The 25,211-nt window shown below is 38.0% G+C and overlaps 13 protein-coding genes across 15 annotated transcripts; 3 read left to right on the top strand and 10 right to left on the bottom strand.

The window, feature by feature from the left end:
- Positions 1 to 2: 2 nt before the first annotated feature.
- Positions 3 to 1,327, bottom strand: Gasu_43900 (6-phosphogluconolactonase). Its single transcript, XM_005704514.1, has 5 exons — positions 772 to 1,327; positions 576 to 720; positions 462 to 526; positions 180 to 397; positions 3 to 121 (listed from the first exon to the last, which is right to left on the bottom strand). Exons 1-5 carry the CDS (start codon positions 1,312 to 1,314, stop codon positions 55 to 57), a joined length of 1,038 nt encoding a protein of 345 aa, XP_005704571.1. The 5' UTR covers positions 1,315 to 1,327; the 3' UTR covers positions 3 to 54.
- A 10-nt stretch (positions 1,328 to 1,337) lies between these two features.
- Gasu_43910 (thylakoid lumenal protein) lies at positions 1,338 to 2,047 on the bottom strand. The gene has a single exon (XM_005704515.1). The coding sequence runs from the start codon at positions 2,036 to 2,038 to the stop codon at positions 1,385 to 1,387; it is 654 nt and encodes a 217-aa protein (XP_005704572.1). The 5' UTR covers positions 2,039 to 2,047; the 3' UTR covers positions 1,338 to 1,384.
- A 5-nt stretch (positions 2,048 to 2,052) lies between these two features.
- Positions 2,053 to 2,937, bottom strand: Gasu_43920 (kinetochore protein Mis18). 2 transcript variants are annotated; one of them, XM_005704516.1, is made up of 4 exons: positions 2,725 to 2,937; positions 2,479 to 2,668; positions 2,317 to 2,419; positions 2,053 to 2,262 (listed from the first exon to the last, which is right to left on the bottom strand). In XM_005704516.1, exons 1-4 carry the CDS (start codon positions 2,891 to 2,893, stop codon positions 2,185 to 2,187), a joined length of 540 nt encoding a protein of 179 aa, XP_005704573.1. In that variant the 5' UTR covers positions 2,894 to 2,937; the 3' UTR covers positions 2,053 to 2,184. The 2 variants fall into 2 exon arrangements, with proteins under 2 accessions (XP_005704573.1, XP_005704574.1); XM_005704517.1 differs by having other exon boundaries at positions 2,093 to 2,419.
- A 10-nt stretch (positions 2,938 to 2,947) lies between these two features.
- Positions 2,948 to 5,318, top strand: Gasu_43930 (anthranilate phosphoribosyltransferase). Its single transcript, XM_005704518.1, has 8 exons — positions 2,948 to 3,363; positions 3,421 to 3,585; positions 3,637 to 3,723; positions 3,781 to 3,889; positions 3,940 to 4,084; positions 4,138 to 4,318; positions 4,376 to 4,761; positions 4,817 to 5,318. The coding sequence occupies exons 1-8, from the start codon at positions 2,953 to 2,955 to the stop codon at positions 4,872 to 4,874; spliced, it is 1,542 nt and encodes a 513-aa protein (XP_005704575.1). The 5' UTR covers positions 2,948 to 2,952; the 3' UTR covers positions 4,875 to 5,318.
- Positions 4,793 to 6,367, bottom strand: Gasu_43940 (GDSL-motif lipase/hydrolase family protein). The gene has a single exon (XM_005704519.1). It carries the CDS (start codon positions 5,871 to 5,873, stop codon positions 4,908 to 4,910), a length of 966 nt encoding a protein of 321 aa, XP_005704576.1. The 5' UTR covers positions 5,874 to 6,367; the 3' UTR covers positions 4,793 to 4,907.
- On the bottom strand, positions 5,333 to 6,527 carry Gasu_43950 (uncharacterized protein). The gene has a single exon (XM_005704520.1). It carries the CDS (start codon positions 6,500 to 6,502, stop codon positions 5,879 to 5,881), a length of 624 nt encoding a protein of 207 aa, XP_005704577.1. The 5' UTR covers positions 6,503 to 6,527; the 3' UTR covers positions 5,333 to 5,878.
- Positions 6,528 to 6,537: 10 nt separating this feature from the next.
- Positions 6,538 to 7,458, top strand: Gasu_43960 (uncharacterized protein). Its single transcript, XM_005704521.1, has 2 exons — positions 6,538 to 7,364; positions 7,417 to 7,458. Exons 1-2 carry the CDS (start codon positions 6,548 to 6,550, stop codon positions 7,434 to 7,436), a joined length of 837 nt encoding a protein of 278 aa, XP_005704578.1. The 5' UTR covers positions 6,538 to 6,547; the 3' UTR covers positions 7,437 to 7,458.
- Positions 7,459 to 7,462: 4 nt separating this feature from the next.
- Positions 7,463 to 10,377, bottom strand: Gasu_43970 (serine/threonine-protein kinase/endoribonuclease IRE1). Its single transcript, XM_005704522.1, has 3 exons — positions 10,022 to 10,377; positions 8,307 to 9,968; positions 7,463 to 8,253 (listed from the first exon to the last, which is right to left on the bottom strand). The coding sequence occupies exons 1-3, from the start codon at positions 10,344 to 10,346 to the stop codon at positions 7,484 to 7,486; spliced, it is 2,757 nt and encodes a 918-aa protein (XP_005704579.1). The 5' UTR covers positions 10,347 to 10,377; the 3' UTR covers positions 7,463 to 7,483.
- Positions 10,378 to 10,557: 180 nt separating this feature from the next.
- On the top strand, positions 10,558 to 16,928 carry Gasu_43980 (rRNA biogenesis protein rrp5). The gene is made up of 16 exons (XM_005704523.1): positions 10,558 to 10,781; positions 10,829 to 11,145; positions 11,203 to 11,278; positions 11,326 to 11,451; positions 11,511 to 11,527; positions 11,592 to 11,737; positions 11,787 to 11,990; positions 12,042 to 12,296; positions 12,348 to 12,466; positions 12,519 to 12,724; positions 12,774 to 13,002; positions 13,057 to 15,945; positions 15,997 to 16,170; positions 16,232 to 16,330; positions 16,400 to 16,669; positions 16,720 to 16,928. Exons 1-16 carry the CDS (start codon positions 10,572 to 10,574, stop codon positions 16,879 to 16,881), a joined length of 5,499 nt encoding a protein of 1,832 aa, XP_005704580.1. The 5' UTR covers positions 10,558 to 10,571; the 3' UTR covers positions 16,882 to 16,928.
- A 4-nt stretch (positions 16,929 to 16,932) lies between these two features.
- Positions 16,933 to 21,257, bottom strand: Gasu_43990 (anaphase-promoting complex subunit 2). The gene is made up of 17 exons (XM_005704524.1): positions 20,986 to 21,257; positions 20,824 to 20,934; positions 20,711 to 20,763; positions 20,571 to 20,661; positions 20,399 to 20,519; positions 20,254 to 20,345; positions 19,477 to 20,203; positions 19,324 to 19,417; positions 19,184 to 19,268; positions 18,965 to 19,129; positions 18,778 to 18,910; positions 18,519 to 18,715; positions 18,262 to 18,471; positions 18,102 to 18,209; positions 17,475 to 18,045; positions 17,028 to 17,419; positions 16,933 to 16,978 (listed from the first exon to the last, which is right to left on the bottom strand). Exons 1-17 carry the CDS (start codon positions 21,133 to 21,135, stop codon positions 16,970 to 16,972), a joined length of 3,309 nt encoding a protein of 1,102 aa, XP_005704581.1. The 5' UTR covers positions 21,136 to 21,257; the 3' UTR covers positions 16,933 to 16,969.
- A 15-nt stretch (positions 21,258 to 21,272) lies between these two features.
- Positions 21,273 to 23,267, bottom strand: Gasu_44000 (chloroplast envelope protein translocase family). Of its 2 annotated transcripts, XM_005704525.1 has the most exons (10): positions 22,891 to 23,267; positions 22,651 to 22,836; positions 22,488 to 22,601; positions 22,331 to 22,416; positions 22,199 to 22,283; positions 22,069 to 22,151; positions 21,924 to 22,021; positions 21,774 to 21,881; positions 21,658 to 21,720; positions 21,273 to 21,609 (listed from the first exon to the last, which is right to left on the bottom strand). In XM_005704525.1, the coding sequence occupies exons 1-10, from the start codon at positions 23,227 to 23,229 to the stop codon at positions 21,452 to 21,454; spliced, it is 1,320 nt and encodes a 439-aa protein (XP_005704582.1). In that variant the 5' UTR covers positions 23,230 to 23,267; the 3' UTR covers positions 21,273 to 21,451. The 2 variants fall into 2 exon arrangements, with proteins under 2 accessions (XP_005704582.1, XP_005704583.1); XM_005704526.1 differs by having other exon boundaries at positions 21,533 to 21,720.
- A 5-nt stretch (positions 23,268 to 23,272) lies between these two features.
- On the bottom strand, positions 23,273 to 23,957 carry Gasu_44010 (methylmalonyl-CoA epimerase). The gene has a single exon (XM_005704527.1). It carries the CDS (start codon positions 23,839 to 23,841, stop codon positions 23,341 to 23,343), a length of 501 nt encoding a protein of 166 aa, XP_005704584.1. The 5' UTR covers positions 23,842 to 23,957; the 3' UTR covers positions 23,273 to 23,340.
- Positions 23,958 to 23,962: 5 nt separating this feature from the next.
- Positions 23,963 to 25,207, bottom strand: Gasu_44020 (uncharacterized protein). The gene is made up of 2 exons (XM_005704528.1): positions 24,659 to 25,207; positions 23,963 to 24,610 (listed from the first exon to the last, which is right to left on the bottom strand). Exons 1-2 carry the CDS (start codon positions 25,052 to 25,054, stop codon positions 24,350 to 24,352), a joined length of 657 nt encoding a protein of 218 aa, XP_005704585.1. The 5' UTR covers positions 25,055 to 25,207; the 3' UTR covers positions 23,963 to 24,349.
- Between the last annotated feature and the right edge of the window lie 4 nt (positions 25,208 to 25,211).

Below are 25,211 nucleotides of genomic sequence, written 5' to 3' on the forward strand. Positions count from 1 at the left end.
GGAAGTTAAAAACCTGAGAGTCAAAGGGAGGAGGGTACACGAGCACTGTAAGTATTATAGCATTTCTCTCGGAGCTTCTTGAGCTGCAACGACTTGTGACATGGCGTCTTCGTCAACAAACCTATCAACAGCAATTGTGAATCATCGAAACCAAACTGTAGAAGAAAACAACTTCATACCATTCTTTGCGAGTAAATATCGGAACAACCAGGCGAGCCGGATATTGCAAGGAGTGATCTTCACAGAGTCGCTGCATTATTTGAGCCTTTCCTTTGCCAACTACAATAAACGCAACGTTTTTTGCATGGTTGATTGTTGGGAGTGTTAGCGTAATACGTTCTAAAGGAGGCTTTGGAGAACTTGTTTCATATCCCACAAGTTTCTTGGTTTCATCAAGCTTAGGTAAACCCATTCAACATAAACATTTCCATATAATATATATAAAGTATATCCGTTCTTACCAATTCCTTATTGGGAAACAACGATGCGGTATGACCATCCTCTCCCAACCCAAGCAGTATTAGATCTATCACAAAGTAATAACAAAAGTTGTCGAATTCAGTCACAATACTTACCAAAAGCCGGAACTTTTTCCAACTGATATTTCACAGGTTGATGTAGAACTTTAATAAAGTCTCTTTCATTCTGACAAGACAATATATCTTGCTCATAACTAGACGCAGCCTCTTCCAAGGACAAGGAGGTGTTTACAGGAAATACCTATAATATTCCTCAGCCAACAAGTTTCAACAAAACAGTCCCAATAATTACTTTTACTTTGTGTTCGACACCGCTTGCTTGTAAGACTTTGTGGAGTTGTCCATAGTTGCTTTGAGGATCGTCCCAGGGAACGTATCGTTCATCAACCAGAAATATAAGAGTCCTTTCCCAGTCAACACGTTCTCTTCGAACAGCTGTTTCCAGGATCGCGTTGGAAAAACATTGCAACACGGAGCCACCTGAAATGGCCAGTGTAAAACTACCTTGTTTCTCTATTGCCTTGGACGCTATTTCCACAAAATAGTCACCAAAGGAAGCTTCTACTTCTTTAACATCCTGAGATATTCGGAAAACAGAAAAATCGGACTCGATATAACGTGTCTTGGTACTGGTTATGGACATTGCCAAGTGATGAACAAAAGATTTCGAATGAACCTTTGCAGGACGTATCTTACGAAACTGTTGATTTACAAAACCGTTGGCAACAGTGCTGAAAGACGAACAAGCAGAACGCCGTGTTACTGAAGAATGAAAAGAAAAGGAACAACTCAAAAAGCCGCAGTGAACCGATTCTGGCATTTCATGTTTCTTCATATCACAAAGATTGGACGGGTTTCGGATCCAATTAAAGTTTTATAAAACACTAATATACCATCAAAATGTCTTATGAGCTGTTGCAACCCAAACTGGTTTTTGTCTCAACACCAGTATGACTATTTGTCCCGTTGGCAATGTTACAGAGATATTTCTTTTGGTCCTTTCTAAGGATAACTTCAGAAAAGTCAGCACCATCAATATCAACGTTCTCCAAACGAGTGTTGCCCGAAAAGTAAGCTCGTCTTAAAACAGCGTTCTTAAGTTTGGCACTGCGGAGGTTTGCCAACTCCAAGTTGGCTTCAGTGAGATCTGCATCTTCCAGATTTGCATAAGATAACTCTGCTCCAAAGAAAGATGCTGAAACAAGTTTCGCCCCGTGAAAATCGGTTTCTCGCAACAGACTTTGTTGGAAACTAACACCACTCAAATCTTGTTCCGAGAAATCTGCTCCACTCAGGTTAACTCCTCTTGTAACCGTCCGAGAAACCCCTGTTGAGGTTTTTCCAGAACTTGCAGCACCACCACCAACTTTACCCAGGTCACGTTCTATTCCTTCAGCATGGCAAGTCCACAAGTTGTTGAAAGAACAATCCAACGGTAGTGTGAAAGTCACTGTCATAGCGAATAGGAAAGTTATTCCAACTCGAAAACAGTTCGTTTTTAAACAATATGAAATGACGGAGGTGGAGAGTTTTGGTGACGTCTTGTACTCGAGTTGCATACGATAATAACTTGTTAATCTGGATCGACTATCTTTTCGAAAGGTGCAAAGTGAGTTCAGAAGGTGCTTAGACCTTCCAAACAAGAAATATTGAGATGGATATAATACTAGAAACATTCTTGCGTCTGCACTTTCATTTAACAACACTAACAATTATACATTTTAGAAAACTTGGATTCCAGTCGCAGGATACGATCTCCGAGAATCACCAGCATTTGTTGTATCTAAAGACCAGTCAATTAAGTTGTATTTACAGGTTTACAAATGACTGAACATACGGTCCTTATGTCACTTTCAACTTGATACAGATTTTCGCTTTGATTATCTTCTTTTCTTGACGGTTCAGTTCTAGAATTGTCCATAGAACAAGATAAGGGATAGCTGGGAATCGATACGTGAAGTTAAACCAGAATGAGAGAGGACTACGGAGAACAACCTACCTCAGTAAATTATTCTCGAACAATGTGAACATATCTCTTATGTGATCCAAGGATCGAGGAGTAGCCTTGTAACAACGGCCAACCACGCTTTGACATCCTGAACACTTGATAAGATGAAACGCACTACCACTGTCGACACCTGTGTTCGAGATTTCAAAATTGGAGTCTTCTACTTCAATATTTACTGCTTCTAATGAACAAGTTTTTGGGTGACTTGGGCCATTTTCGTACATTTCCTTTACTTACTAGTAAGGACAATTGCACTGAGTTCAACTTGAGCAGAAATAAGTGAGCAGGTATCTCCCAATAAAGTTTTACAATGAGCACATTGCAAGACAAATATAGCTTTTGATGGAGTTTCTGTTGGCACTTTCTCTTCTTCGGCTTGTTTCAAGTCGTCAGTAGCGGGCACCATAATTGTCTGCTTAATCTGCAACTTTTGAAAACAACTTGATTGGAAATGGCGCCAACTCAATGAAAATTTCATTTGCGTGCGTGAAGACTTATTTTGCTATCAAGTCTTTTCAGAGCGGGTCCGTTAATAAACAGTCTCACAAATATTTGCCTCCTTTAAGTTTTCATGTTCGTTTCGTTGGAAGAATATGTTGGCATTCGTATGGAAAAAACCGCTCTATTCCGACCTCATATCATCACGTTGGCTCAAATATATTTTGTCAACAAGTTGCCGCAAATAGACGCATACAAATTTTTGAAAGGAAAGCATTAGACAACACGTTGTTTTCGAAGCGTGAGTCAAGCTTTCCGGTTGATATCCAAAAGCTCCTCGTTTCTGGTCACGTTTCGCTTTGGCAAGTTTTAACCTTTGCACTTGTCGCAGTAGTCATATGGAGGCTCCTTTCCACTATGCAGTCGTTCCGACAGATGGTAAGTGTATCTTAGAATTCTACCAAGCACTTTGAGTTGTAACACAGTCGGTGCAAGTTGACGGACCCTTCAGCAACAGGACCCAACAGATTCTTTGACACGTTGCGCACATCTATGTATGGATTTTTTTCTGATAACTTGAAGAAAGAGGAAAAAATGGAGACAGATTTGAAGCCGATTCTCGAAAAGCTGGTGATGCGTAGAAATCTTTCTTTAGAAGAGGTTGGATAGCTTTCCGTCCAAGTAATCTAAAGCTTATGCCAACGATCTTAGTCGAGAGAGTCTGTTGCGAAGTTTCTTGGTCAAAGTGACGCAAACCCATATCAAGTTGCAGCATTTCTTTCGCTACTACGATCAAAGGTACGCCTAAAATAATGAACTTGGAAACTCATTATTGAGGGTTTATTGTTTGTTCAGGGAGAAACTGCCGAAGAACTGGCTGGGATGGCACTTGCAATGCGACAACAAAGTCTATCGGTTCCATTGCCTTCAAGTATCCCATATTTGGTTGATATCGTTGGAACAGGTGAATATCAAGATATGACTTGCTGTTTTATCGTGTTCATGAGTACAAAGGGGGTGATGGTGCAGATACAGTAAATATTTCAACCGGAGCTGCTATTCTTGCAGCAGCTTGTGGAGCCAAAGTTGCAAAGCATGGAAGTCATTCTTCTAGTTCGAAGTGCGGATCAGCAGATGTCTTGGAGTCGTTAGGAGTTAAGTATGTTACAGAAAATAAGAATTTTTAGGCATTCGACATTATCGATGTTTTAGGGTGTCTTTATCTCCCAAAGCCATCGCAAGATGTTTGGAAGAAGTTGGAATTGCGTTTCTATACGCTCCTAGATATCATCCTTCCATGAAGCTTGTGGCCAATATTCGAAAGGGTTTACGTATTCGAACAGCTTTCAATTTACTTGGACCACTCACCAACCCAGCTCTTGTTTCCCGACAAGTAAGAACTTGATTAGAACCAAGTGCAAAGCATCTTATTGTGAATGGTATTTCAAAGGTCATTGGGGTTTCACATGAAGAATTGATGGAAAAGTTGGCCATAGCATTACAGTTATTAGGAACGGAACGAAGTTGGGTTTTACATTGTTCAGGTTTGGATGAACTGTCTCCTCTTGGAAGTGCTACTGTACTCGAGGTTACTCCCGACGATATTCATCGATATGCTATCAATCCTGCGCAATATGGCTTTCCTACCTGCCAACTAGAAGACCTTAAAGGAGCTGATGCAAATTTCAATGCGCATATTTTAAGGGAATGTTTGCGTGGAAAGCCAAGTGCTATCAGTAACTCTATTATTCTGAATGCTGGCGCTGCACTCGTTGTTTCTGGTATGTCTGAAAGTTTCGGCGAAGCGATCACTCTGGCTGCGAGAACTCTCATGAGGTAAAGATGAATTTATATTATGAAAAAGAATATCATTTACCTAGTTTCTGTTCAGTGGATCTTCCTTGGAGCTACTAGAACGTTGGATTAGATTGACTCAGACTCTTGAATAATTTCCTTTTTCAGCAAGTTGTGAGGATAAAATACTATGATGTGGTGAAGAATTTGTCAAATGTGCTGCTAAAGTTTAGAGGATCGATTTCTGACCAATGTGGAAACACTGCAGTCATTCTTTCAGCAGTTAGATTCGGAAAGTTGTCTGAAATGACCGTTTTTAGCTGTTCAAATACGTATTCGTTTCCCTTTTCAGAGAAATGGAGACCGTCGGTAAAGAAAGTTTGCCACTGAATTTGTTGCTGAATACTTGTCCAAAGATCTAAACAAGGCACTTGAGCTTCTACAGCCACACGTTTACAAGCTTCTGCATAGTCTTTGACTCTCGAAGCCTTCCGAAGCACTGGTTTATTCTTTTGTCTGCAGTCTTCTTCCCATAATTCTTCAACGAAAGGGGGTGGTGTCACTAAAAGTAACTCTGCTCGTGCAACTTGTGATTGTTTGTTCCGAACGACTTTGATCATTTTAAATAGGTTGCTTGCATATTCTTCAATACTAACGTGTTGAGGGCTATCAGGCAACACACAATCGTTTGCTCCTAGAAAAATAACCACCAGTTTCAAACAAGAAAGATCTATAGCTTGCAAGACCTTTGGAAGCATATAAAGTGCCCAGCGAGTATTATAACCAGCAAAACCACGTATGATCACTTCTGCTTTGGTTGAATACTCGTTGGTCAACAAAGCTCCCCAACCTATCCCTTCTGAAGAAGAGACGTGTTGTGAGTACTCAGTTAAAGAGTCTCCAAAAAATAATAGACTTGGATACTTGAGCGCTGTTTTATGCGAAACTTCCACAAAACCTTGAGAAAACTGTTTCCACGAGTCTTGAACACTTCTTGCAAACTTGCCCAATAGCGTGGAAGGCTTTTTATTGGGTTCTCGTTCAAAAGACGAACTATCTGTACTCTCAAACGACCCTAAACCATAGATGTTTTGAGCAACTTCTTCTTGTTGCAAACTCTGTTCTTCTTCGTCCTGTTGTTGTGTAGAAAACATTTCTGCTATGCGCTCATTGGTTCCCCACGACAACGAGGACAAACCATCAATGTCGTTCCACTACACTTTACACAAACTTCGACTTTTGTTTTGCCATCCAACTTGTAAGTCATTCTGGATAATCTTCCGATGTTCGCCAAATAAGCACTAGTTTTCAGTTGTTTTTCCTTGAAAGAGTCCAATCTTGAGGATTTTTCAGTCTCAATTATCTCCAAGTTTTTGGACTCGTTACGTGAAACAATACTGTCCACGTTCTGTTCACAAAAAACACAGTTGATGACTCCTGCATTGTTACATCTTTGGCAAACAACATTACCAAAACTGCTTCGATCTCTTGTACTCTGACTGTCTATACTCGTTGTCCAAAACACGGTTGTTACAAACGCGTCTTGACAAGTTCTCGAGTTGTGACCCACTTGTCTACAGTGGCTACACTTCCTTGCTATTGACTTGTCTGCAAGCAATTTGTTTGTATCCTCCACAAAGATAACCCGCCTCTTGGAGCCACCTTTTTTGTTCACTTGTCCATATATTTTTAATGAAAGTCGAAGTTGGTTCCTTTTGAAACTCGTGCTGTTATCATGACGAGTGAAAGAAGATACAAATAGGCTGGTTGTGATTGCCATCATAATTGGCTTTTGGGAAATACCACAAAGACAGAAAAGCTATTCTCGATGAATTCGAAAAGAAAAAGACGTCAAGTCTGTGATGAACGTTCCATACCTACAAAATATAAGAATGATATAGATGGAACGAGTTGTTTTTACTTGCATCAAGTGAAAATTGTGGACAGTAGTGGTCGTTTGAGTCATTTACTTCAACTAGACAGAACTTGGAAAGGTAGTTTGTCACAGCCTTCTACAAAATTGACCCTAAAAGGAATACTTGTTCCTCCACAACAAACTGAAGCACTCTCTCAGGGTATACAGTTTCAAACTTTGTGTATTGTCGACTTTTCCTTGGACTTTTCAGGTTTGCTTTGGGCCATAGGTGAAGGACCCAAGCACGAAGACTACTATTATCTTATGTTGTCACCAGACAAAGAATACGAGACATTTTTCTACCGTTTACTAAGATTTAAATACTTGGTTCTTCATTTAAATTTCGTATGTGAACAATACGACACGCCAAACACAGTACAACAAGCTCTAGAACTCCAATCCCCCTGGCAAGCAGAAGGGGGGCCTTTGAACGATCAAGAAATTGCTCAAGACGCTGCCGTTGCTTGTAAACTTTTGAAGGAAATACTTTCTGAAGACCACCCTGTATTGCTTGACTTGGAACGTCTTTCTATTACAGATGGTGAAGCGTCAACCGAAGAGGAATCACAGATAAATGAAAATGTAGCAAATACTTTCGAAGAAGCCCCTGTCGATCCTTCACTGGATATTCAAGACGAGACTGTTGCAAATACGCAAGTCTCAATAGAGCCACCACAAGTGAATAAGATGAAAGACATGGCTATTGAAGAGCCATTTATTGACCGCTTCTGTCAAATGGAAGGCTGCTCATGTTTTGCACGAGACAATAGCAAATACTGCAGTGATGAATGCGGATTGCTAAAGGCTTTTTTGACTTTAAGAAGACTACAATATTGCTGATGAAGTTTTTCACGATGAATAATTGCGAGGTAGCCAATTGCCCTGCTTCAGTTGTTGTAACATCTCGATGGAATATTGTTTTCGTTCTTTCTTATCAGTTATTCTCATTTTAGTCGACTCACTTTGATATCGTATTGTCGACTTGTCTGGTTTATCTTCCTCTTCATCATTTCTAATCCATTCTCTTTGACTCATTCCGTACCCTTGGAAATGTTTGTCTTGCAGAAATTCTGATCTTTGTATAACAAAGGTGTAAACAGTTATCAAGAGTTTTGGAAAACGACTGTTAAAGTATTGCCAAAAGTTATGGTTAAAGTTTTCTTCACGATCATAACAAGGCAATAGGCCCAATACACGTTGAACCGATGATGGTAACTCATTATAATGGGAGCGCTTATTTCTTATTAGACGCAATAGATCGGAGACACTAGTAGTATCATAATTACGACTATTGGGTGCCTTCAGCACAATCATATCAATCTTTGTTGCCCAAGATATTCTCTTAGTTTCAGTGGTAGCCAACACAATACGACAATACTTCTCAAACGAGACTATCAAGTCTTTGTTCTCTCGGGATCCATTTCCATTTTTAAAGAATGAAAGTCGATCAGAAACGTCAGAAAGAAACGAAAGTTTCTTAGTATCACTCCAAAAAAAGGGATGCTTGAGAATTTGCTTAGCAGAGAGTCTTGAGGATGGATCCAGTCCAATCATTTTCTCAATCAAGTCTTTAGCATCCCACAATTGAAGATTTTCCAATTCTGCAAGGTTATAGTCACCTAAAAGTTGTTCTATGAAAAGTACATACATAATAATATTATGGCTGTCTAACCTTTACATATTTTGGACTCTCTTTCATAAACTGAGTTTCCGAATGGATGTTTACCTCCCGTTAATACGAAATACAAAATACAACCTGCTGCAAATATATCCAACGAAGTATTTTGTTTTTCTTTATTCAAAACTTCCGCTGCTCTCCAACCATAACTTCCTTCCGCTTTGTTACTCGTACTGTTTCCATTCGTCATATAAGCCAAGGTTGTCTCAGTACTCATCCTCTTTGCCAAACCAACATCTGCTATTTTGATTCGATAATGTTCAATGGGTAGTCTGTTGTTTACTGAATACTCCTTAGGTTCCATAACCAAAATATTGGGAGGTTTCAGGTCTCGATGGACAACTCCACATCGATGCAAGTCCATTAAACCACATATGATTTGTCGCAAGATGGGAATATAGCAACTGGAAGAAACTTGTATGGACTCTTTCCAAACTCTTACTTGTTCTTCAAGAGTTCTATCACACAACTCCAAAGCAAGATACACAAATAAACTATCTTCCTCCATCGCGTAATAATGAATGACATAAGGACTAAGTTCATCCAACTTAATCAACATTTCAATTTCTTTTCTAGCCAACTCATAAAAAGTTTTCAACATTCGTTTAATAGCAACTTTCCTTCCATCTCCATCCAGACGTCCTTCAAAAACAACTGTTCCATGAGAACCAAGTCCCAAAATACGGTGAGTGAGAATCAGCTTTCCAATTTTATACTCTTCTGTGCCAGGTTTGTCATCATTCTGAATATGTTCACCACTCTCAGCTGATAAAGAATTGTTGGTTCCTCGTCTGAAAACTTGCTTTTCCAAAATTTTCCATTGAAACCATTTCTTGCTACTTTTGTTTCTTTTCGAAAGAAAAAGAGTAGCCACATTGCGATGACCCAACAACGCTTTTCGATAGTACAAAACAATCATGCAAAGTACAAAGAATATTGAAACAATCAACTTGTAGTCATATTGTCTTAGGAATGCTACATAATATCTCGTTTTTGGATAAGAAACTAATGAATGCATTTCAACAATGGGCTCCTCTGTAGTTTCCGACTGCCAATCTGTATTAGGAACATCTGAAATCATCTTAAAAGAAGAAAATGAAATCCAATCATTGTGGGTTGCTTTTCTCTCCTTTTTAAACATATCGCCCAGGGCAATGATGTTTATGACAGGAAGCTCAAAGCTTCTTGACCACAGCAGATGATCTCCATCATCTTTTAAACTCACTTGTTGGGTTTCTATCAAAAGCTTTCCATACCAAATGTTATTCTCAAGGGTACTAGAAACCTTTCCATCAACTTCATAAGTAAACACAAAATTGGAAGGCTCAAAACGACTAAAGTTGGCAAAGTAACTCTTCCCTGAATTGGCGTCATACATACGAAGGCCTACAAACTTCCGAAAGACGATGCCAATATTTTTCACTTGATATTGTTTGAACAGGTAATCACATGAGTCTTCATTTCCTTCCATACAAGGAATAGGGAAACGTTCTTCTTCAGAATAAAATTCTATTTCCTTCAAAATCTTTCCTGTATCTAATTCAATGAACAAGGCACTAGTGTCTACCCGATATAAAGTTAATAGTGACTCGCTGTTTCCTAAAAAATAGGGCACTAAGCCGTCTTCTTTTAAAATATAAAGACGATAATCAGGACCTACACCGGAATATTTGAAATCTTTCTTGAGCAAATACTGAATAAAAACCAACCTAGAATGCAACGGTCCAAAATATTCGGTTGTTCTTCTTTGTTTGGTAAAAAAATCTTTTCCGACTTTATAGACCATAAGGAAATCCCTTGAACCACTTGAAGCAATTCAACTGAACCATCTAAAAGCTCCAAGAATAAAAACGGACAACTTTTATCGAGAGAAACGAGTTTGCTTGAAGTCGCTTTAGAAACTATGGCGTTACTAGAAACGTTGGGGAAAAGAAGAGGGTGTGCTTCAGTGGCTCCAGAAAGCCAATGAACAGAGTGTAAGCACACCCAATATACAAAAGCTATATAACAAAGCTTTGTACAACTTGTTTTCATATGGAGTTGATACCATTCCACAATAATTCCAATTAGAAAAGATGTTGAGATTCGATGTTTTCAACAAAGCCAAACGTTATTCAGTTGGTTGGTATTTCTCTCCATTACTTACAATTTATTTAAAAGCAAGTTGTTAATATTTTTCTAATATAAATTGCTTTACAGCATTTATTCCAAAATCTAAAAGATTTGGCACATTTCTTACGGTCGACCGATTATTGAAAGATGGAGGAGCCACTGCCAAGAGGAAAGTCACCCAAGACACCAACTTTGAGTAGCTTTGAGAAAATAGATGCAGAAACTAAAAAAGGGAGAACACATAGTTCCATACAGAAGAGACAGTCGAATTCTTTCTTTGACCAGTGGTTGAAGGGAAGAAAGAAAAGACGTTTACACCATCCCTTTTCCACAGACGATAATGACTCTGGCGATGAAGTGAGTATTTGGAAGGATAGTTGGTTGCTTATACTGAATATTGTCAGTTTGATGAGAATATTGTTACTTTTCAAGAACCCTTTGTTTTAAATATCTCGAACGCTCAGGGTGCTGGATTGGAAAATGCGGCCATGTTAGGTGCTGTTCAAAGTGTTAATGTACGTACTGGTCGTATCTATCTTATCTCGTGGAATCATATGATGGTTGTCTGTGATGAGTTATCAGAGTTACTTGAACCGAATGTATTGAAAAAAGAGTGGCAAATTGAAGAGGAACAGGAAGAGAGTCACATTCAAGATAACGACCTTGTGGTTAAACCTGGCATGATATTACCATTTTCTGTATTGTCCGTTACCAAACAAGGGTAAGATAATAGAATGATACTCACATGATAGCTTTCTTGCTTACCGAATTATTTTAGAGAGCATCGTAAAATCCAAGTATCCGTACTTCCCAAAAACGTGAACCGACATATCGATCCCTGTTTTTTGACAAAGGTATCTTAATGAAGTATTTAAAAGACTTGTTTTAATCTTCCGAAAAGGGTTGTTTGGTCTATGGAATGATCTACGAAAGGGAAGAATATGGTTATCGTGTTACTTTTGGATTGGAATCTATCCAATATGATGGCTTTCTTCCTTTGGAAGAGACGGAATCTCAAATTTTGAAGGTAATTACTGTCTTCATTCAGCTCAGAAGAAATGATATTTACTTGAACACTGTAAATAGTCAGGAAGCTTGATTNGGTGTGTAATAACGCATGTCAAGAAAGTGGACAAGAGAAACTGTCGTCAAAGTCTCCACAAATAGACAACTTGTGTGTGATTCGAAGATATCGTATCAAAGCAAGTGGCCGTTTGGTTGTGTATTTCCAGGTCTTAGAATGGAAGGACAAGTATTACAAAAAAAATGGAAGGGAAGTTGGACTCATATCAAACTAGCTTCGAATATGACAGGTTAGTATACTTCTTTCATAGGATATTGTAGTTGAAATCCTATTTGTAGGTTTTGTATATTCCATGGAGACAATAAGGGAATCTTTTCTTGACTTGAGAGTGATCTTTGTGGATGTTGGAAAAAGAGTGATATATTTATCATCTGTTGAAAGTTTAGTCGGATTTCTTGAACCTGCAAAACTACCCAATGCTTGGAAACTTGGAAATATTCTAAAGAACGTTATCGTTGAAGGTCATCTTTCAAGTCCTAAAGGTAGTTGTAAAGGTGAAATTTCGAAATGTGACAACTCACTGATTTACAAAGGTATACTGTTGAGACACAGTGAAAGTAATACAATTTTATTTGCTCCAAATAGTCAGTTGGCAGACTCCGATATCTCTGCAGATGCAGCTTTATCTTCATTACCTTCTTTACAGTCGATAGTCTGTTGTAGAATTGTTGCATTTTCACCTTTGGATGGTACTATTATTGTAAGTATGAAACCTAGCATCTTATCAAAGACCATCGTCAGCTTTGATGAACTTCATCCTGGAATGCCAGTACAATGCAAAATAGAAAGTAAGTGAGGCGGCATCTTTTTTTTCATTTCTTTGCTAAATCAGTTGCAAGGTGTACGAGAGAATGGTTGTTTATGTATTGTAGAAGATAAGATTCGTGCATGGATACCTCAGATGCATTTTGGAGATACTGTTGGTGCTCGGTTAAAGAACAAATTTGTTGCTGGAAAGGTAAGGATTCTGTTCTCTTCTTTTTTTTCTATGTATGATATTGTCTATGTAGAAAGTGAAGGGTTGTGTGTTGAGTATATTTCAAGATAGTCATCGATGCACAATAACCACAAAGAAGAAGTTTATAGATAATCAATATCCTGTTATTGCTTCGATACAAGATGCTAAAAGTAATATCGGTTCAGCAGCTTATTGTTGCGTTTATCAAGTGAGTTCTTCACGTGGACTTCAAGTAGAGTTTTTTCAAGGAGTGAAAGGGTATGTGTTCTTCCATTCATTTTGGACTGCATATAACAAAGTCCTTTAGGTTTTTGCCAGTCTCTTATATGGGTTTGGAAAAGTTGCCCAGTTTAGAATGGCTATCAGAGAATTATCCCGTCGGAAAGACATTGAAAGTTTGGATTCTGTCGGTACATGAAGAGTCTCATCGAATCATTGTGAGTCTTTCAAGGGATGTCATAATGAATGATGACTCTAGTGCCATCGTTACTTATGGTGCAATTGTGGGTATAGAATATGGAAATCTTATCGTAGAAGTGAGTTTCATGAATACATTATCTCTTATAATAATCTCAATATTATTTGTCTAGGTATGTCTTCTTGATTCCAGGAAGAGAGCTCTTCTTCCAAAGGAACATTTATCAGATTTTGCCTATTTGTCAGAAAGAATTTATTCTCTTCTTGTTTCGTATTTTGAAAGTAACTCTTCAAGTCTACCTTTGGAACAGGTTGTTATTTTGAGGTCACGTATTTCTTCCAACGATTGTCGTGCTTTGGTATCTTTAAAAAGATCACTTATTCAGTTTGCTTTGACTTATCCTTCCTTGTCGAGTGACCGTATTTGTAGTGAATGGAAAGCCAATCAGATGTTGCCAGGTTTTGTGGAAAAGGAAACTTTACACAAATACTTGATAGGGTTTATTGGTAATTGGAAAGTGTGGATTGATAAGAATGAATGGAGCCTAAATGGAAAACTAATGTTGAGAACTCCACGAAAGCATGAGACAGTATGGTGTCGTCTTCATGTTGAGAGTAGGGAAAGAAAGGTGGTGTGTCTCTGGACGCAATTGAATAACTTTACACCTCAAGAGTGGGACAAAAAGTTCTCATTTTATCCAACTCGTTATTTCGATGATGTAGAACAATGGAAGAGTATGCTGTTACAGTGGAGAGTCATCAATGAAGCTACGGTAACTAGGCAAAGTTTATTCAAACAAGGAGAGATAGTTTCAGCTCAGTTGGTTTCTAAGCGTCCACATGGATATGTATTTTCATTGAGCAACAATGTTGTAAAGGAAGAACAAGTAACTGGTGTATCTCTCAGTGAAGTGGAACAAATGTCGAGCCAAGCAACTGTTCGTGTTCTTGAATATGATAGTTTCTCTGGTTTTTTTCTCGTTTGTCCTGTAGAAGACTGTAACGCAAATTCTTTTTCTTCAGGAACGGAAACATCATTAACACCAATAACTTGTAACAGTAGGTTACGAGGTATTGTTTTGTTAATTAAGGAAGAATACTTAATTATGAGAATTCCTCAGTTGAATAATTGTCTCGTTTATCTCACTTCTTGGGACCCAAGAGTTCGTGCGAACTTGTCCGTAATATATTCTGTAGACTCAGTAATTGAAGGAACAGTGTATTATTGTTCTGAACGATTGACAATGTTAGTAGCCATGGATGCAAATGACGAGAAGAAAAGAATGATTGAGAACGTACAGGTTGGAGACCATGTTATTGGAAGGATCGTCCGGATATCTACTGTTCATCTTCATTTATTCATTCCCCGATATTCTGTTTACGGAAGAATTCATTGTTCACAGATCATGTCTGAACCAGGAAAGGACACTTTGATATCACCTTTGGAACATTTCGAAATAGGACAACAAGTAGAAGCAAAAATTATAGCAAAGGATCATTCAAAGAAATATCAGATATTGGACTTGACTTTAAATAAGAATGATGTAGTAACTATGGAAAAGAACTTGGTTGATTGGTCTAATTTATCTTGTCGTCAATGCTTAACAGGCTTCGTACACAAAATAATGACCGACAAAGTGCTAATTTCCTTCTCATCGAAAGTGATTGGTGTGATGAAACGTTGGGGCTTTACACAAAATGAGCAATTATTGTCTTCCAAACAAATATTTAGTTCGCTACGTACAGGACAACCTCTTCATTGTACTATCATTCGATTGAATCAATCTAGAAAACTGTTGGAAGTGGCATTGAGTGAATTAGTGAAGCCAGTTCATGTCGGAGATTCTGTAGTTGCCCATGTAGGACAAGTTTTATATGGAGCTGAATTTTGTTTAGAGTTGCCCAAATGGGTAGAGTGGAGTTTATCCACTTGTCGAGGCGTTCTCTCCTTTACAGATATTGACGATAATTTTGATCGAGCAACTGCAAAGATTTCTCATATCAAATCCAGAAAATGGATCAAAGGCATCATTATAGAATGCAGTTCTGTGAAGGAGAAACCAATTGCGATAGTATCTCTACGAAATTCTGATGCACATCCAACACAAAGCACCCCAAAAGATATTCGTTGGAAGAACCTGATGGACTTGAAAGCAGGTCAACTTGTTCGAGGATTCATTCGTCACCATTCATTAAAGGGCTGCTTTGTTCAACTGTCAAGTAGTATCATTGGAAGAGTTATGCTTCGTAACTTATCGGATGGTTTTGTTCAGAATGTTGAAGAAACGTTTCCATTAGGTCAACTTGTGACAGCTAAAGTGATAGATATTCAAAATGGACAGGTTGAACTATCATTGAGAGAAAGTGATTTGTCAGATAGACAAACGATATATTCTGTTCTTCAAAAAGGCTTGCGTCTACAAGGAACTGTGAAGAATATTCAGCCATTTGGCATCTTTGTATCTTTGGGATTGGGAGTCACTGGTCTTTGTCATTTATCTACGTTAGAGAAGCAGAGTCAATATCGAATCGGAGAAGTAATATGGGTTCAAGTGGACAATGTGGATAGAGAAAAGGGAAGAATCAACTTACATCCGTTGGACCCTATCAAAGAGAATGGAAGAATAGGAACCTTGAGACAACTTGTTGGAATAGATTCCACTAGCCAGAACTCTTCATTACAACATTCTTATATCGACAGTGTGTCGGTTGATGCTAATCGTGATGTGGTGGAAAGTAGTGACGAAAGCGAGGGTAATGGATCAGATTGCGAAGTATTGCAAGTATCTGAGAGCTTTCAACTACAAGATGAAATTTTGCTCGAGAATGATGACAGCCAGAACAGAGCCAACAAAAATAATGTTGCGAAGATGGTAGTAGAAAGTACAGAACAACAACAAGATGATGAAAGATTGGAAAGATATTCTGATGAAGAAATCGAATTGGAGCGTTCATTGAAAGAACCACAAAATGAAGAAGACTTTGAACGACACGTTCTTGCATCACCTGATGATTCAAGCATATGGATTAGATACATGGCTTATTTTATAAGCATGGGTCAGGTAATGAAATACCAAATTGCCCAAGAATTGACGACTCAACTGAATGAATAGATACAAAAGGCAAAGGAGACTGCTCGCAGAGCGCTGGAGAAGATATCTGTAAGAAACCAAGATGAGAAGCTCAACATATGGATTGCCTATCTTAACTTGGAAGCACAGTATGGAGATGAAAGTCATTTAGCCTCCATCTTGGAGGAAGCTTGTAGTCGCACCAATGCAGAAAAGGTCGGTGAATAATTTCCATATATCTATCTTGGTTGTTGCTCATATTTTGCTGTATCCTTAGCTTCTTTTAAATTTTGCAAAAAGTATGCAGAAAACACGAAAGGAAAAGTCTGAAGAAATATATCTTCGAGCATGCCGTCAGTTTAAGCATTCTCCCGAGGTATAAGCAAAAATGATATGATTGCTTTATTTGATCACTAACAGAATATATTATATTGAAATTCCGTAGGTTTGGATGCAAGTGGGCACTTTTTATTATGAGAAGAAAAAGAATATTTCTGAGGGTCGGAAAATTTTGGAACGAGCCTTGTTGTCTCTTCCAAAACAAGATCATATACAAGTTATTACCAAATTTACTGTTCTTGAATACAAGTTTGGTTCCATAGAACGTGCGAGGACCATTTTTGAGAATATGATTAGTTCGTTTCCAAAACGTCTCGATATCTGGAATGTTTATCTCGATATGGAGTGGAAACAAGTTGATACAGAAGAAGATAAAGTAAGTAATAGCGAGTGAGGTTTCTATTTTTTATCATTATGTGATATTAGGAACGATTGAGACTTTTGTTTGAACGTGCATGTTCACTTTCATTATCTTCCAAGAAGATGAAGTTTTTGTTTAAGAAATATTTAGAATTTGAGAAAACAATAGGCGGCAATCCTGAAAGAGTAAAGACTTTGGCAAGAGAATACGTTGAAAAGCAACTGTAATAAATAATAGCAATTCCAATTTACTTTTCTCGAATAATTGCTCGACCTTGATGCCAATCCAAACTAGACAAGTCAGGAGCCAAAGGAATCAAGCGCCCTTGCTCGTCACGAACCAAAATATTTCCTTCTTCTGATAAATTTTCAACAAAAGCATATCCCAAAATTTTCTCTTGTTTAGCGGAGAAAAGTTGCAATCGTTGTCCAGAGTGTAACCAATGACTCAAGAAGCGCGGAAGAAATTGTTGAAAGCCATCTTGTAGAAAACGATCATACATATCCTCAAAATGACTCATCAATCGTGCCAAAAGACATTCTCTATCTATCTTAGCAGAAGTATCCTTAGGTAAAAGTCGTTGAAGCCACGTCGATAGGCATGTTGTAGGATGGGAATTATTTACATTCAAACCAACTCCAATAATTAAAGTTAATTCATCCTTCCAAACTGTTCCCTCACAAAGAACTCCACCGACTTTTTGGTCATCCAAATATAAGTCATTTGGCCACTTGATTCGTAAAGGTAAGCATTTCCAAGTCGCATCTTCAGAGACGGTTCATTAATATAGAAAGACAAAACAAACAACGTTAGCACTTACCATCCTTGACCACTTCCACTATTGCAAGAGCAACAAGATACTGAATAAAGGACACACTTCGCCAAGGTTGTAACTGAACAGTGCCTTTCACTGAAGATGGAGTCCTAGTGGAGTACAATGAATATGAACAAACTGTTGAAAACGCGAGAGACCCAAACTCCGTTTGCCACTGATTGGTTCTTCGACCTCTTCCTTTGGTTTGACTTTCTGCTACAACTACCACATTTTTCAAATTCAAACTTTCAAAAAGAGAACGGGCTACGTCTTGGGTAGAAGAAACTTCAGGACTATATGCCAAAAGATGACCTAGACTCTTAGATTCCAAACTACGAAAATACTTCTGTGGTTGAAAGTAACTTGCAGCGTTGGGGAAATCTTTCCTATGAAAAAAGTCTTCGTGAAGAAATTCAGAAACGACTCCAGCTTGAGGTTGGTAAACAACCTCAGTTTTTTGTTTTGAAGTGAGCTTGGTTCTTTCTGAAGACGTAATTATGCGAAGACGAAAACTCTCGGAAAGCTTCAACAACGAATCACTCTTACTTTGTAAAAGTTCCAAACAAAACTGATCAGTCTTACAGTGTAATTCTACTAGAGACGAAGTCATGGCTAAGGACCTGACTTATTCACCATAAATAGGCCATTGGTGCATTGAAGCTTCTGTTGTTGGACCAAATTGGTTAAAAGTCCATTCAATTCATATTCAGTTTTGTCATAACGCGGATTGATGACAAATACCTAAGTTTGTATTTTGATAATGAAAAGTGGAGCCCTTTGGCAGGATACTTACTTTGAGAAGTTTATGGATTCGTTCCAAAGGTAGCGCCTGAAAACTTTCCAAGATTCCGTATATATATCTTTCGTAGATCCAAATATTGCTAGAACTTGTTTGTTCACTAATGCGTTCTTCCTCAGCTACAGTTTCTTCCTCCACGATGAGTTCCTCTTGATCGAAGTTTCTTTCTTGACTTTCTATAAACTCATAGATTTCTCCGTCCAACTAGTTTAACCAAGTAAGGAATAGTTCACAGTTGAGTTTACACTTACTTCCTGCAGAAGACCTTGATTGACCAATGGACGTATCTTGCGTTTTAGGAAATCCGCGCTAACAGAAAGTTCGTCACACATTTGTCGAATATTCCATTTGCTTCGTCTTCCAAATAACATAAGCACGCAACCTTGCAGTGGACTCACTCGAACGCTAATCACTTGGCCACTATTTGTAGTCAATGATAGTTTCATAGCTAACATTTAAGCACCAAAAATTATTTTAGTCAGCACACGAGTTGACATATACATATCGTACCTCCACAACTCAGATCCCATAAAAGTTTTCGAGGCGTTTTTATCTCTTCAAAGTGTTTCTGGAATGAGTCCAGAGCGTAACGAATCTCAAGAGGAGGAACGAAGCTTTCATCTGCAAGTTCGGGCCATACGATCTAATGATACGTCAGTTCATTATTCAATACTCGACAACTGTAGTTGCTGCATACTTTTGAGCGAATTACTATTTCGAAACCCTCGTCTTTCCAAGACATTTTTTCATGTTTTGCACTAGTGAGGAGGCGCCTGGACTCTCTTAGATCCCGCAACATGATGTCACAAGAGTGCAAGGAGCCTTCTCCAAAACGTAGCTTGAGAAGTTCGACATTTCGGGTCTGAAGAAATGGAAAACCTTAGTAAAGCACTACATCCTTATTTCAGTATTATACCTCTTTGTCCAGTTGAAGGTCAAGGCTTTTAAGGATTCTATCAGCTAATGCCATTCTGTACTCATTTAAGAAGGATTCCTTTGAACTAAACAAATATTCAATATCAATGTAATAAATGATAAATGATCAAAGTGACCTACCCATATATACTTAATAAAATTCCAAAGGCATCATTCATTCCAGAAACGTATTCATCATAAGGAGCATCCGCAGGTTGTGGATTCCATTTGGAATCTTCAAGTAATTACATAAACAATTGTTCAAATTGACCCGACATGAAAACTCCTCCATACCTATCGCTTCTTCGTCATCTTCTGTCATATTTCGTGACATGGAAATCAAATCCCGAAAGGCTTCATCCTCTGATTCGTTAGTTATTCCATAAATGATACATCGTATTGTATCCGATCTATTCTGAAGGTATTTCCTCACTGGTTTGCTTATATATGAAAGAACATTGCCATCGGGGTCTACAATTCGAAGGGAATGAATGGCATGTACATAAGTCGCCAGAATGTCTGATGTGGTCGCTCCAGCATGTAACAAGCGATTGTTGAGTTGTGACTTGAAAGCTTTAGCCAATTCAAGCTTCTGGTCTGTTTTTTGTAAACATTCTTTGAGATCTTCCAATGCAGGCAAGCTATCTGGATAATCAACTACGATATCAAACATTTCACTAATTCTTAATCTTGCAAGTTCTTGAGCGATAAGATGGTCTAGACGTAGATACCATTGAGTATAAAGCTTCTCTTTCGCTAAATATCGGTCCTTGGATCTTCTGGTGTCTCCGTCTTCGATGATTTGATTTTTGCAAGTTGGCGACATTCTGTCTAGCAACAAAGGACTTTGATGGCAAGGCAATGGTGAAAGATTAGACAACTGGGAGCCTGGTACATTGGCCTCAGTTCTGACTCCAAGAATCCAACGTAGCCAGTTTAAAACTTCACTATATAACCAATTACTAAGAAATGGCAATACTCGAATGTTGAAATTCTTTTCTGCATGAATTTTCAATAACGACTGCGAGAACAATGGTTAGTAGTTGTAAGACAATCGACTGAATTATTCACCTCGAGTTCATTCAATATGACCCCGTATAAAACTTGCAAAACTAAAACTGACAAACCCAAAGACTCTAAATGATCACAAAGAGTGAAAAAGTCTAAAGAACAAGTCAACGGCAAATAGATATTCATCAAAAAATGAAAGGATTACCTTGCGATGAATATTTCACTGTCTCCGATTCGGAATGGCTCCAATCAACCCTATGGAAACTAGCTTTTGCAAAAGTCTTTAGAAACTCTTCAAAATGTGGCGTTACAATGCTTGTCAGTTTCTACTGAGAATGAATTCTAAAGAATCGATCAAACTAAGAAGGTAGACATACACAGGAAAACCAAGTGTCGAAGCTATTCTCAAGCACTGCAGTTTCTTTGTTGGAGAAAACACTTCCAACCCAAAGCAGCAACTCGTTACAACTACAGAGTCAATGTACTCAATGACCCGGGTCTAAGTTCACAGACTGACCTTTTATGAAACTCTACAAGCTGTTCAAAAGATTCGTTGACGTGTAATAGCAACTAAAGAGAGCTGGTCAGAAGTTCTATATGAGAAATCTGTCCTGACGATGAGATACTCACTTCACCTCTTCTTGAAGGATTTTCTAAGTTTTCTATGAGTTGACTTATCAACGGATCACAGATTTTCTGAAAAACATCCTCAAATAACTCAAGTAGGACGGTGTCAAGAAGCTATTTCAACTGAGCTGTCTGAAGAACGAAATGGTTTTACTGCCAACCAACCATAATATTTAAATTTTGAAAAGTCATTCCAACTACTTCTCGTAATCTTTCTATTTCCTTCCATTCTATTTTTGAACTAGTTGCACTATTGAACAGAAAACTTGTGAGGAGCTCTTCAACATATTGAATATTCTCATAAGGAGACGACATCTCTCAATTGCGCCAAAAAAAATGATTTCAAATCGGGACACGAATGGAATGCCTTTTGCCAAAGAAACTTTAGAACAACAACAAGCGGTAGAAAAGAAGAACGAAATATTAGAAAGTAAGTTATTGTTTTCTAAACTGTGAAAAAATCAACCATATTTTTAGTGTCCTACGAAATAGCAAAGCTTTTAGAAACAGGCTTGGACCGAGAAACTTTACAAGTAGCCATTGAACTATTAGAACAAGGTTTTGACCCCTACGCTCTTGCTTCCGTAATTAAGGAACTCAAACGCGGAAACAACCAAACAACTGAATAAAACTATGATTTGAATAGCCACCAAAAAGGACTTTTTTGGTCCATTGCAGTCCCCGTATGATTTTTGTTGTTGTATTTTCGTTTAACTTGGTATGACTTGCCTTGTTGACTGGAATTATCAACATTATTCTGACTGGCAAATAAAGTTCTGGAAATAAAACCTTATCAAAGAAATGAATTGAAGTGACTTGAATAAATATTGAGCATACCTCCTAATACTGCTGCACTGATTATCAACCATCGCTCCTTTGATAAAGTTTGATTCCAAGAAACTACATTAATCTTAAGAGAACGACAAAACATCTTAAATGGAGATATGAGATACCTTGTTCAGTTGCAGAATATGTCAAAGGAACACCGTATAATATACGACGACAAAGTATATCCATCAAAGCGGGAAACCATGCAATTCCGTCAGGAAGTATTTTTAGTCCTAAAGTTGCTAAGTACAAGTCGAAATATTCAATAGGACTACCTTGATCATTCGTGGGACAAAGTTTCGAGGTTTCTGATAAAGCAACAGGTAGTTGAAGTTCTTGATCATCTATTGCATCTCGAATCATGCGCCTTAAACTAAGAGAATGTTTTTTTAAAGCATTGTGAATCAATATCAATAATACCTCGTCGCTCTTGTTCTCACAAATTCTTCAAAACTATATTCAATGGGAGGAAATATATAACCAAAAGTAAAAACAATGATGACCTATCCAAACTTAGTCTACAAGAAAAATATATTAAATAACTACTAACTTTTCTCCAAACTCTGGAGCCCAACTTTTTTGTAATGGTCTCAATTACTTTCAAGGAAAATGAAGACAATCTGGAGTCTGAAAGCCTATGGTTTTTGAGTTTAGAAATGAGACTTTCGTCCTTGAAAACTACCTTTCAACATAAAGTATAGCGTGTATGGGACGATTTCGAATATAATCCACAATATTATCCAATATAACAAAACTTGATGAATTATCCTAATGGTCCATAGAATAAGACAATACTCAGTAAACGATACTGAAAAAGCAATATAGTTTGCTATTCATACATCAATTCCAGGTGTGTCAATGAAACATATGCTTGTGTCTGTAGCTTTCAACTTATCCAAGACTTGTTCAATGCTGTTGGTACCTACTCGAAAGGCATCCGTATGACCCAATTGCTAATATCAGAGGTCAGATAGCTTCCAACAACAAATGAAATACGACAACCTGACCCAGAAGAGAATTAATAAGCGTCGTCTTTCCACTTCCTCTTTTTCCAAACACCAGAATGTTCACACTTCTGGTAGTGCTTTCTTCTGCTTTGGTTGCAAAGCGCAAAGCTATCGAAGGAGGAAGTTGTAAAATAGATTCAAGTGTCCCGACGTCCAAACCAATATCTTCAAATATCAAAGGCTTAAAAATACACATCAGACAATATTCAACAATCTTCAAGTCTACTACTCATACTGTTGATTGTGTGGGAATATATTCAGTTAGGATTCTAGGAGATAGTAAACTGCTTCCCTCATTACTTGGAGTTGCAAGCAAGTTAGAAGAAAGTGTCGTTGTATAATTTGCGTTCTCTTCTTCCTTTGACTTTCTCTTCCAACTATCAGATCCGCTTACTGTCGGATTTTCTGAACCATCAGGGGGATGACGACTTTGAATATTAGTCAAAGTGTAGTCACTACTTTCTAAGTTTTCCTCGTCTGTTTTCAATGAGACTCTGTGCATATTCATAACAGATGTGACAGTGGCCGAAAGTTTATCCGAGTCTTCTGTTTTGGAACACTGAGTAGAATACATCAATCCACTTGAAAATTATACAATAATAAAAAAGAATATACATTGATTGTCAAAAAAATATTCATATGAAAGTATTTTAGACAAATATTTGGTTCCTTCTAGGTTTTCTCATTACTTTTGTTCCAACTCTGTCAAAACTCCATTACAATCTTTAGGATGCAAAAAAACAACTGGTTTGCCGTGAGCACCAATTCTAGGTTCTTCAGTCAAGCATCGTATGCCATAACTCTTCGCGCGTTGCATGGCACTATTTATGTTTTCGACTTCCAAACAAATATGATGAAGGCCACCTGATTTGTTGGTTTCTAAGAATTTAGAAATAGGACTAGAGCTTCCCAGTGGTTCTAAAAGTTCGATATTTGTATTGCCAAGCCGTACGAATACAACTGTTACTCCGTGCTCGGGTAATTTTTGTGGCTCACTTACAGTGGCGCCGAGTGCTTCTCTGTAATAATCTACTGCCTTTTGTAAGTTGTTCACTGCAACGGCTACGTGGTTGAGTGCCCCAATCTTTGAAGGATGCTCTGATGAGCTAAAGTTTCTGATGTCATACCTCAGCACTTTCAGGTAGACATTTTTGCTGCACAGGTTTGTGCAAATAAGTCTTAGCATAATCAATCAAGTTAGTAGAAAGCAATGATAAATTTGTAATGCCATTTTGGTAGAAATGGTACGAGAGCCACTTTTAGCTGTCGAGGCTGACATTTTAGTCAATTCCTTTACGAATTCCTGTTCATTGTGTTTGGAAATGGCAGTTCTCAAATGATACAATGTTGGGTATACAGCAATAACTGTTTCAACTGCTTTGCTTCGGCGTCCCAAAGTTCTTTCCAGGATCAGTTTGTAAATATCTCTTAAAGAATTTTTCGAAGCTTTCGATGCTTCTGCAAATCTCCTGCGGTTCCCAAACTCACTTAGTTTCGTTCTTTCTCTAGGTCCTCTAAAAAAAGGGTTGACGTTTGAGAACTAGATAAGACACAAAAAAAATTCTCGAGCCTCACTTTCTCAAAAGGCTGTCTGCAGCCTTCGTTATATGCATAATATAAGCTGCGACTTGATCGACGTTATTCATCCATATGCAATGAATAAATTCCTTTACATATAGTAGTAGCGAAAATTCCTAAGGAGATAGTTTAGATAAAGTAAATATCTTTAGTAGACAACAAACCTTTATTCTCTCCAACTGCGATACATCTTTGTGTGAGTTTCGAATCGAGCAACACTTTTGTTTCAACTCTGCATGTCCAAACAAAACCAATTCGTTTCGACCTCCATGGCCCAAGTTCTTCAACATGCGTGCAAAGTTCAATAAGCTTTCTTCTGAAACACAATGTTCGAGAAATTCTTCAGCTGAACATAAATGTAGGACAGGAGCTTCTATCTAAAAATTGCTATAAATTAATCAATTCTCTTCCAGCATATAACATACGAGAGGATTGGATATATTTCGACTCCAATAAATACAGGATGTCTTCATTGCTGTACCTTCATATACTTGAGATAGCATTTCCTTCTTCAGGCAGTCGTATAGTTTAAAGCCAAAAGGACTTTGAAGAGCCTTACTACTAAGACAAACTATAAGTGATTCTAACGAACACAGACTATTATTGTCCGAGCTGGGTTTGGAACAAGCAACATTCTCGTCCCTTAACGAGGAGGACGAATGACAGTGAAACTTCCCCTCTTTGATAGGACTTTGGAATTCACCTTTGTAACTCCAGCAGTTTGTGTCTCTTAAAATTATTTCTATCTTTTCGTTTCTTGTGTTTTCCATATTCACAGAGTGAAAAGGAGGAGGCAAGTCATCTTCTTCATCTGACGACATTTTCAAATTCAAACAAGTGTAAAGCGGACGATTGGGCCAAATCCAAACAAGTGAATTACAAATAATCCAACTCTTCAGAACATCTTTAAAGATTCTCAGGACAAATGTATAGAATACAACGAGAGAAAGCTGTTTGTGTCAAATCGACAAGGTATTA

This window comes from Galdieria sulphuraria, assembly GCF_000341285.1.
Source record: "Galdieria sulphuraria unplaced genomic scaffold scaf_40, whole genome shotgun sequence".
Taxonomy (NCBI): Eukaryota; Rhodophyta; class Bangiophyceae; order Galdieriales; family Galdieriaceae; genus Galdieria; species Galdieria sulphuraria.

Bases quoted from the DNA above. Each gene is read 5' to 3' on its own strand.
- Gasu_43910 (XM_005704515.1), bottom strand. From the start codon at position 2,038: ATGCAACTCGAGTACAAGACGTCACCAAAACTCTCCACCTCCGTCATT.
- Gasu_44020 (XM_005704528.1), bottom strand. From the start codon at position 25,054: ATGTCGTCAGATGAAGAAGATGACTTGCCTCCTCCTTTTCACTCTGTG. The intron at 24,611-24,658 runs GTATGTTATATG...AGCAATTTTTAG, and splicing joins GAAATATATCCAATCCTCTC to ATAGAAGCTCCTGTCCTACA.
- Gasu_43930 (XM_005704518.1), top strand. From the start codon at position 2,953: ATGAAAATTTCATTTGCGTGCGTGAAGACTTATTTTGCTATCAAGTCT. The intron at 3,586-3,636 runs GTTGGATAGCTT...CAACGATCTTAG, and splicing joins GAAATCTTTCTTTAGAAGAG to TCGAGAGAGTCTGTTGCGAA. The intron at 4,319-4,375 runs GTAAGAACTTGA...GGTATTTCAAAG, and splicing joins CAGCTCTTGTTTCCCGACAA to GTCATTGGGGTTTCACATGA.
- Gasu_43940 (XM_005704519.1), bottom strand. From the start codon at position 5,873: ATGTTTTCTACACAACAACAGGACGAAGAAGAACAGAGTTTGCAACAA.
- Gasu_44000 (XM_005704525.1), bottom strand. From the start codon at position 23,229: ATGTATTCTACTCAGTGTTCCAAAACAGAAGACTCGGATAAACTTTCG. The intron at 22,602-22,650 runs GTTGTCGTATTT...CTCTGATATTAG, and splicing joins TTAATTCTCTTCTGGGTCAG to CAATTGGGTCATACGGATGC. The intron at 21,882-21,923 runs GTAGTCCTATTG...TAGCAACTTTAG, and splicing joins TTGTCCCACGAATGATCAAG to GACTAAAAATACTTCCTGAC.
- Gasu_43970 (XM_005704522.1), bottom strand. From the start codon at position 10,346: ATGAAAACAAGTTGTACAAAGCTTTGTTATATAGCTTTTGTATATTGG. The intron at 9,969-10,021 runs GTTGGTTTTTAT...ATTCCGGTGTAG, and splicing joins TTTGGACCGTTGCATTCTAG to GTCCTGATTATCGTCTTTAT. The intron at 8,254-8,306 runs GTTAGACAGCCA...AACAACTTTTAG, and splicing joins AGAGTCCAAAATATGTAAAG to GTGACTATAACCTTGCAGAA.
- Gasu_43920 (XM_005704516.1), bottom strand. From the start codon at position 2,893: ATGGTGCCCGCTACTGACGACTTGAAACAAGCCGAAGAAGAGAAAGTG. The intron at 2,669-2,724 runs GTAAGTAAAGGA...CTTGTTCATTAG, and splicing joins CAGTGCAATTGTCCTTACTA to AAGCAGTAAATATTGAAGTA. The intron at 2,263-2,316 runs GTATGTTCAGTC...ACTGGTCTTTAG, and splicing joins TTGAAAGTGACATAAGGACC to ATACAACAAATGCTGGTGAT.
- Gasu_43950 (XM_005704520.1), bottom strand. From the start codon at position 6,502: ATGATGGCAATCACAACCAGCCTATTTGTATCTTCTTTCACTCGTCAT.
- Gasu_43900 (XM_005704514.1), bottom strand. From the start codon at position 1,314: ATGAAGAAACATGAAATGCCAGAATCGGTTCACTGCGGCTTTTTGAGT. The intron at 398-461 runs GTAAGAACGGAT...GGTTTACCTAAG, and splicing joins TGTTTCCCAATAAGGAATTG to CTTGATGAAACCAAGAAACT. The intron at 122-179 runs GTATGAAGTTGT...TGCTGTTGATAG, and splicing joins ATATTTACTCGCAAAGAATG to GTTTGTTGACGAAGACGCCA.
- Gasu_44010 (XM_005704527.1), bottom strand. From the start codon at position 23,841: ATGCTAAGACTTATTTGCACAAACCTGTGCAGCAAAAATGTCTACCTG.
- Gasu_43960 (XM_005704521.1), top strand. From the start codon at position 6,548: ATGAATTCGAAAAGAAAAAGACGTCAAGTCTGTGATGAACGTTCCATA. The intron at 7,365-7,416 runs GTCAAATGGAAG...CAAATACTGCAG, and splicing joins GCCATTTATTGACCGCTTCT to TGATGAATGCGGATTGCTAA.
- Gasu_43990 (XM_005704524.1), bottom strand. From the start codon at position 21,135: ATGTCGTCTCCTTATGAGAATATTCAATATGTTGAAGAGCTCCTCACA. The intron at 20,204-20,253 runs GTGAATAATTCA...TTGTTCTCGCAG, and splicing joins TCATATTGAATGAACTCGAG to TCGTTATTGAAAATTCATGC. The intron at 18,046-18,101 runs GTGAATAAGTCA...TTACACTGTAAG, and splicing joins GCACCAATGGCCTATTTATG to ACTGATCAGTTTTGTTTGGA.